The following is an 8,500-nucleotide window of genomic DNA, read 5'->3' as shown; positions in this document are numbered from 1 at the left end:
ATCCGATCCAGCTGGTTTTGACATATGTGCAACAAAAAGAGGGACTTCTGCAAAGTTTCATTAAGATAGCTTTAAAACTGAGAGACTAGTTCGCATAGAAACAGACAGACTGGCAGACGGACATGGCTATATCGACTCGGCTGTTGATGCTGATAAAGATATATACTTTATGGGGTCGGTGATGTCTCCTATGCGTTACACATTTCACGACAAAATTATAATATCCTCTGCATGGGTATACAAATTAATTAAAGACGTGTTTTACACTTTTCGCAAATCCTAAATTTTCTGCAGAAAATCGTGGTGGGAGAACGAAAGTTTCAATGACTTGACTCGAAAGTAGAAACATTTCCGTAAAATGTTGTGTATAATAATTTTTGTATACCATTTGTCAACCTCAAATTGATTTTCAAATATCTTTGTGAAAATTCCGGTTCAAGATCATTGTCAAATACTTTTTCAAAAATTCACGCTTGGTTGGTTAATGGGGGTCAAAGATTTTACGTGCCTAAGCCAGTTTATCGGATTCAATTCAATTTTTTAGACTCTTCTTTATACACAATAATGAAAAAGATTTTAAACTATTATGACAGTTCACACTTGGGTTATAAATTGAACGAAAGACTGATTCAATATTTGAAATATTTATATTATTTTTTATTTATATGCAAATTATAAAACGAGAAGGAACGGATATCTTCGCCACGCCGAAGATTAAATACCCTTATGGACATTTGCCTTACCGTCTTGCAGGTATTTAAAAAGACTGAAGCTCGCAAATTATGATTTTCCTGGAAAACAGAATATTCGCCATACAAAATTTAACCGATTCTTCCTATACAGCTACATAATATACTTGCTGCGATCTTGATAAGATTTGGCATATATAAGCAGCATACTTCAAAAGTAAATGTCGCGGTTCGTCAAAATATCATGATAAACCAAAAAGTTGTACTCACAAAAACCTTCTTTTCGATGAATCGTTCCTATGGAAGCTGTATGATATTTATTTATTTATTTATTAATGGTCGACAAAAAATATAATTATTCAAAAAATAAATTATGAAAAATAAAGGCTAAAAGCCTAATGAGAATACGAAATTTTCTATGACCCTCTTGACAGTTATTTTGACAGTGACGCTATTAGAGCCTACATCTATGAAGAAGGATGTTAGTAGAGAAAAAAGTGTTCAGTAAAAATTAAAAATAATCTTAATTTACTATATTGTGTAAGAAAATAGAATAAATAGAAAAACGGAAAGAAAGAAGTTAAATAATAATAATTTTATACCCTGAAATATGGGTATAAGGGTATATTGTATATGTGCAAAATCCAAATGTGTGTAACAGGCAGAAGGAAGCATCTCCTACCCCATAAAGTATATATATTCTTGATCAGCATCAATAGCCGAGTCGATCTAGCCATGTCTGCCCGTCCGTCTGTCTGTCCGTCCGTCCGTCCGTCCGTATGTATGAACGCAAGGATCTCAGAACCTATAAGAGCTAGAGACTTAAAATTTTAGATGTAGGTGCTTCTAGTTCCCGCGCAGATCGAGTTTGTTTCCGATAATCGATAACTTACTCCGTTTCCAAGCAATCAGTAAAAATCGATATCGATATCCTGTGTTTTGGGCAATTTTGGTAAATAATAATAATAATAATAAGAGCTAGTCACCAAACTTGACATATAGTTTCTAAAATAGAATATATACATGCATATACATGCACATACACATGCATATAATATATACATGCTCCCCTAGTCGGGAGCTCCCGACTAGAACCTCTTACTTGTTTAAACTGAAATACTAGTTCGCATAGAAACACACAGACGGATAGATGATCATGGGTATATCAACTCGGCCATGGGATCGAAGATGTCTCCTTCTATGCGTGACACATTTCATGACAAAAGGGAATTGTGTATATGATATATGATATATGTATATATTATTTGGTGATTTAGCCCTGTTCAAGACAGATATGTCGTTTCTATACCTTCAACAAATTGTAAATTGATACAATTCTTATTGGGATATTCTTTTAATAATGAGATGGAAGCATCTCTGGGCCCACAAAGTATGCTTTATTAGGACGACGACACCCAGAGCCGATATAGCCATCCATGTCCGTCTGTCTGTCTGGCTTAATAAGAGCGTCGATATTGGACAATATAAAATCAACTTGACTTGACTGTACGCAAACCGAGAGTTCATTTCTGTTCAGTATTTCCTCCCATTCTCATAGCATTGATTTATTCTTGGCTTATTGTTAAAAGACCTAAACACATCATATCATTATACCCCAAATTCAGAAAACACTCATAAAAAGCGTAGCCAAAGGGATAAACCTAAATCCTCGCAAAATGACAGGGTATGCCAAGGTAGCTAGGGGCTGGGTATAGAGTATCTCCTAGTCGGGTTCTTCCACTTATATCAATAATATTTCGGGAATTTCCATGCGGACTAGCCCGTCGATTCAAGTTTTACCTCCCCAAATATTATATAGCGAGTCCTTTTCAGCAAGGACAAATCAAAGACAACTCAGTTTTTTTTTTTTAAAACAATAAATTAATGTTTTATTCTATAATTTGTTGCTAACTTAGGAATAGTTTAACAATTAATTCTCTTAACTAGCGAGTGTTTGGCATAAAATGAGATATCTCAACCAAAAATCTTTCAGTCGGAGGAACATAAAGCTAAAACTAAATACTAGAATGCTGGGGGAATGCAATTTAATCGACTTCCTCCACGGTGGGTCCTTGGTAGCCACCAGCACCACCAAAGCCGCCCGCCTGCTGACCACAGTTGGCGTTTCCTTGAGGCTGTCCCTGCTGATGGAGCTTGGTCATGATGGGGGAGCAGTGCTGAGTAAGCTCCTTCAGTTTGTACTCGAACTCCTCCTTGTCGGCTGTGGTGTTGGCGTCGAGCCACTTGACGATCTCGCTGCACTTGTCCAGCACGGAGGACTTATCGCTTTCACTCAGCTTGTCGGGACTGGCCTGCTCGACGGCCTGCTTGACGCCAAAGACGTAGCTCTCGAGGCTGTTGCGAGCCGTGATGCGCTCTCGGTGCTTCTCATCCTCGTCCGCGTAGCGCTCGGCCTCGTTCACCATGCGGTCGATCTCTGCCTGCGAGAGGCGGCCCTTGTCGTTCTTGATGGTAATGTTCTTGGCCTTGCCGGTGCTCATCTCCTTGGCCGTCACGTTCAGGATACCATTGGCGTCCATGTCGAAGGTGACCTCGATCTGTGGCACGCCGCGCGGTGCCGGCGGTATGCCAGACAAATCGAACGTGCCCAGCGAATTGTTGTGCTGCGTGAGGGCGCGCTCGCCCTCGTACACCTGAATGGAGACGCCCGGCTGGTTGTCAGAGTACGTTGAGAAGGTCTTCGTCTGCTTGCACGGGATCCGGGAGTTGCGTTCAATCAGCTTGGTCATGACGCCGCCGGCCGTCTCGATGCCCAACGAAAGGGGCGCAACGTCCACCAGGAGCACGTCCTGGATCTTGCCGCTCTGGTCGCCGCTAAGTATGGCTGCTTGGACTGCGGCGCCATAGGCCACCGCCTCGTCGGGATTGATGGACAGGTTGAGGCTCTTGCCGCCGAAGAACTGCTGAAGCAGGCTCTGCACCTTGGGAATGCGTGTCGAGCCACCGACGAGCACAATATCGTGGATCTGCTGCTTGTCCATCTTGGCATCGTTGAGCGCCTTCTCCACTGGCGCCAGTGTGTTGCGGAACAGATCGGCGCACAGCTCCTCGAACCGGGCACGGCTCACCTTCGTGTAGAAGTCGTGGCCCTCGAACAGCGCGTCCACCTCAATGGTAGCCTCTGTGCTCGACGAGAGCGTGCGCTTGGCTCGCTCCGCCGCAGTGCGCAGGCGGCGCAGGGCGCGAGGATTGGAGCGCAGATCCTTCTTGTACTTGCGCTTGAACTCCTCCGCCAGATGGGTTACCAGTCTGTTGTCAAAGTCCTCGCCGCCCAAATGTGTGTCTCCAGCCGTTGACCGCACCTCGAACAGTGAGCCCTCGTCGATGGTTAGAATGGAGACATCAAAAGTGCCGCCGCCCAGATCGAAGATCAAAACATTGCGTTCGCCCTTCAGATTCTTGTCCAGGCCATAGGCCAGAGCCGCAGCGGTCGGCTCGTTAATGATCCTAAGCACGTTCAGTCCGGCTATGTGGCCGGCATCTTTGGTAGCCTGGCGCTGCGAGTCGTTGAAATAGGCGGGCACTGTGATGACCGCGTCTGTGATGCTCTGGCCCAGGTACGCCTCCGCCGTCTCCTTCATCTTCACCAGCACCATCGAGCTAATCTCCTCGGGCGCAAAACGCTTCTGCTCCCCCTTAAACTCGACGCCAATCTTAGGCTTGCCTCCGTCGCTGACCACCTTGAAGGGCCAGTGCTTGATGTCCTCCGCTATCTTCGGATCATCGTACCTGCGACCAATCAGACGCTTCGCATCGAATACTGTGTTCTTGGGGTTCATCGCTACCTGGTTCTTGGCCGCGTCGCCAATGAGACGCTCCGAATCTGTGAAAGCCACATAGCTGGGTGTCGTCCTATTGCCCTGGTCATTGGCAATTATCTCCACCTTGCCATGCTGATAGACACCCACGCACGAGTACGTGGTGCCCAAATCAATACCAATGGCTGGCATTCTCTGTTCTGTGTGTTCTCCTTGATTCTTCGCTCGATATGAATCGGTTTTACTTGGTTTTCTTGTACAAATCACTTCCTTCTTGTTGCTTTTAATTTGTTCAAACGTTACTTTTCACTCGAATTTTATTTATTCTTCAGTTAAAATTCTTTAAAATGGTTTAGTTTGTGTTTTTAGCTTGTTCAGCTAGTCGCTTGTTTTGGTTTGTGATGTTATCACGTCGCTTGCTTGAATTCAATTGTGGCGAAGAGAAAATTTCAGCCGTATTTATACCTCGGCGCTCTCTTTTCGAAATTTCTCGACGCTCTCTTCTCGAAACGCGTCGAACGACGCGTACATTCGATGCGTTTGCTTATGTGTTAGAGGGAGAGGGAACAGCTCGAATGTGTTTCGATTTTTCTAGAGCCAACCTTCTTTTGTTATTGTATTGTCGATAGAGGGAGAGGGAAAGAGAGTAACGGTTGTGCGTTTTGACCTACAGCAACAATTGGTATTTACCTTTTATCCATTCTAGAAAATTCACGCGAACTTAAAGATTGTTGCCAAATATATAATTTTGTTATATATAACTATTTTCTATTAATAAATGTACAATAAGGAAAATATGAAATTTTCGCTTTGTCAAAACAATTTCTTGACATACTGTATTTAATTTGCCAGTATATAAATGTGCTAACGCTTAATAGTAAATACTCTCCTAGAGGATAGGCATGAAAGTTGTCACTGTATTCCCAACTACATGTACATATGTATATACATACATATAACTACATATGTACATATCTGTCTGCGAATGCTGCCCATCTGTCATCTACATACAGACACATACAAAAGTATTGGCACAGCAAGCATTTTCTATTATTTTTTGTAACACAAAAAGCAACACACAAAGCAATAACAAACCCAACCCTCTAGAAAAATCAAAACATTTCGAACAGTTCCCTCTCCCTCTAACACATAAGCAAACGCATCGAATGTACGCGTCGTTCGACGAGTTTCGAGAAGAGAGCGTCGAGAAATTTCGAAAAGAGAGCGCCGAGGTATAAATACGGCTGAAATTTTCTCTTCGCCACAATTGAATTCAAGCAAGCGACGTAATAACATCACAAACCAAAACAAGCGACTAGCTGAACAAGCTAAAAACACAAACTTAACAATTTTAAAGAATTTTAACTGAAGAATAAATTAAATTCGAGTGAAAAGTAACGTTTGAACAAATTAAAAGCAACAAGAAGGAAGTGATTTGTACAAGAAAACCAAGTAAAACCGATTCATATCGAGCGAAGAATCAAGGAGAACACACAGAACAGAGAATGCCAGCCATTGGTATTGATTTGGGCACCACGTACTCGTGCGTGGGTGTCTATCAGCATGGCAAGGTGGAGATAATTGCCAATGACCAGGGCAATAGGACGACACCCAGCTATGTGGCTTTCACAGATTCGGAGCGTCTCATTGGCAACGCGGCCAAGAACCAGGTGGCGATGAACCCCAAGAACACAGTATTCGATGCGAAGCGTCTGATTGGTCGCAGGTACGATGATCCGAAGATAGCGGAGGACATCAAGCACTGGCCCTTCAAGGTGGTCAGCGACGGAGGCAAGCCTAAGATTGGCGTCGAGTTTAAGGGGGAGCAGAAGCGTTTTGCGCCCGAGGAGATTAGCTCGATGGTGCTGGTGAAGATGAAGGAGACGGCGGAGGCGTACCTGGGCCAGAGCATCACAGACGCGGTCATCACAGTGCCCGCCTATTTCAACGACTCGCAGCGCCAGGCTACCAAAGATGCCGGCCACATAGCCGGACTGAACGTGCTTAGGATCATTAACGAGCCGACCGCTGCGGCTCTGGCCTATGGCCTGGACAAGAATCTGAAGGGCGAACGCAATGTTTTGATCTTCGATCTGGGCGGCGGCACTTTTGATGTCTCCATTCTAACCATCGACGAGGGCTCACTGTTCGAGGTGCGGTCAACGGCTGGAGACACACATTTGGGCGGCGAGGACTTTGACAACAGACTGGTAACCCATCTGGCGGAGGAGTTCAAGCGCAAGTATAAGAAGGATCTGCGCTCCAATCCTCGCGCCCTGCGCCGCCTGCGCACTGCGGCGGAGCGAGCCAAGCGCACGCTCTCGTCGAGCACAGAGGCTACCATTGAGGTGGACGCGCTGTTCGAGGGCCACGACTTCTACACGAAGGTGAGCCGTGCCCGGTTCGAGGAGCTGTGCGCCGATCTGTTCCGCAACACACTGGCGCCAGTGGAGAAGGCGCTCAACGATGCCAAGATGGACAAGCAGCAGATCCACGATATTGTGCTCGTCGGTGGCTCGACACGCATTCCCAAGGTGCAGAGCCTGCTTCAGCAGTTCTTCGGCGGCAAGAGCCTCAACCTGTCCATCAATCCCGACGAGGCGGTGGCCTATGGCGCCGCAGTCCAAGCAGCCATACTTAGCGGCGACCAGAGCGGCAAGATCCAGGACGTGCTCCTGGTGGACGTTGCGCCCCTTTCGTTGGGCATCGAGACGGCCGGCGGCGTCATGACCAAGCTGATTGAACGCAACTCCCGGATCCCGTGCAAGCAGACGAAGACCTTCTCAACGTACTCTGACAACCAGCCGGGCGTCTCCATTCAGGTGTACGAGGGCGAGCGCGCCCTCACGCAGCACAACAATTCGCTGGGCACGTTCGATTTGTCTGGCATACCGCCGGCACCGCGCGGCGTGCCACAGATCGAGGTCACCTTCGACATGGACGCCAATGGTATCCTGAACGTGACGGCCAAGGAGATGAGCACCGGCAAGGCCAAGAACATTACCATCAAGAACGACAAGGGCCGCCTCTCGCAGGCAGAGATCGACCGCATGGTGAACGAGGCCGAGCGCTACGCGGACGAGGATGAGAAGCACCGAGAGCGCATCACGGCTCGCAACAGCCTCGAGAGCTACGTCTTTGGCGTCAAGCAGGCCGTCGAGCAGGCCAGTCCCGACAAGCTGAGTGAAAGCGATAAGTCCTCCGTGCTGGACAAGTGCAGCGAGATCGTCAAGTGGCTCGACGCCAACACCACAGCCGACAAGGAGGAGTTCGAGTACAAACTGAAGGAGCTTACTCAGCACTGCTCCCCCATCATGACCAAGCTCCATCAGCAGGGACAGCCTCAAGGAAACGCCAACTGCGGTCAGCAGGCGGGCGGCTTTGGTGGTGCTGGTGGCTACCAAGGACCCACCGTGGAGGAAGTCGATTAAATTGCATTCCCCCAGCATTCTAGTATTTAGTTTTAGCTTTATGTTCCTCCGACTGAAAGATTTTTGGTTGAGATATCTCATTTTATGCCAAACACTCGCTAGTTAAGAGAATTAATTGTTAAACTATTCCTAAGTTAGCAACAAATTATAGAATAAAACATTAATTTATTGTTTAAAAAAAAAAAAACTGAGTTGTCTTTGATTTGTCCTTGCTGAAAAGGACTCGCTATATAATATTTGGGGAGGTAAAACTTGAATCGACGGGCTAGTCCGCATGGAAATTCCCGAAATATTATTGATATAAGTGGAAGAACCCGACTAGGAGATACTCTATACCCAGCCCCTAGCTACCTTGGCATACCCTGTCATTTTGCGAGGATTTAGGTTTATCCCTTTGGCTACGCTTTTTATGAGTGTTTTCTGAATTTGGGGTATAATGATATGATGTGTTTAGGTCTTTTAACAATAAGCCAAGAATAAATCAATGCTATGAGAATGGGAGGAAATACTGAACAGAAATGAACTCTCGGTTTGCGTACAGTCAAGTCAAGTTGATTTTATATTGTCCAATATCGACGCTCTTATTAAGCCAGACAGACAG

General features: G+C 45.9%; 2 protein-coding genes across 2 annotated transcripts; one reads left to right on the top strand and one right to left on the bottom strand.

Annotated features, from left to right (window-relative positions):
- Positions 1 to 2,590: 2,590 nt before the first annotated feature.
- LOC115763909 (major heat shock 70 kDa protein Ba) lies at positions 2,591 to 5,233 on the bottom strand. The gene is made up of 2 exons (XM_030706715.1): positions 5,159 to 5,233; positions 2,591 to 5,073 (listed from the first exon to the last, which is right to left on the bottom strand). The coding sequence occupies exon 2, from the start codon at positions 4,658 to 4,660 to the stop codon at positions 2,735 to 2,737; it is 1,926 nt and encodes a 641-aa protein (XP_030562575.1). The 5' UTR covers positions 4,661 to 5,073; positions 5,159 to 5,233; the 3' UTR covers positions 2,591 to 2,734.
- Positions 5,234 to 5,549: 316 nt separating this feature from the next.
- On the top strand, positions 5,550 to 8,043 carry LOC115763708 (major heat shock 70 kDa protein Ba-like). Its single transcript, XM_030706400.1, has one exon. The coding sequence runs from the start codon at positions 5,974 to 5,976 to the stop codon at positions 7,897 to 7,899; it is 1,926 nt and encodes a 641-aa protein (XP_030562260.1). The 5' UTR covers positions 5,550 to 5,973; the 3' UTR covers positions 7,900 to 8,043.
- Positions 8,044 to 8,500: the final 457 nt, after the last annotated feature.

Source organism: Drosophila novamexicana, unplaced genomic scaffold (genome assembly GCF_003285875.2).
Source record: "Drosophila novamexicana strain 15010-1031.04,08,12 unplaced genomic scaffold, DnovRS2.1 tig00000770-arrow-pilon, whole genome shotgun sequence".
Classification (NCBI taxonomy): domain Eukaryota; kingdom Metazoa; phylum Arthropoda; class Insecta; order Diptera; family Drosophilidae; genus Drosophila; species Drosophila novamexicana.
The sequence above is the reverse complement of the archived record's forward strand: the minus strand, read 5'-3'. Positions and strand labels throughout refer to the sequence as shown.

Excerpts from the sequence above, each read along its gene's own strand:
- LOC115763909 (XM_030706715.1), bottom strand. The coding sequence starts at position 4,660 with ATGCCAGCCATTGGTATTGATTTGGGCACCACGTACTCGTGCGTGGGT.
- LOC115763708 (XM_030706400.1), top strand. The coding sequence starts at position 5,974 with ATGCCAGCCATTGGTATTGATTTGGGCACCACGTACTCGTGCGTGGGT.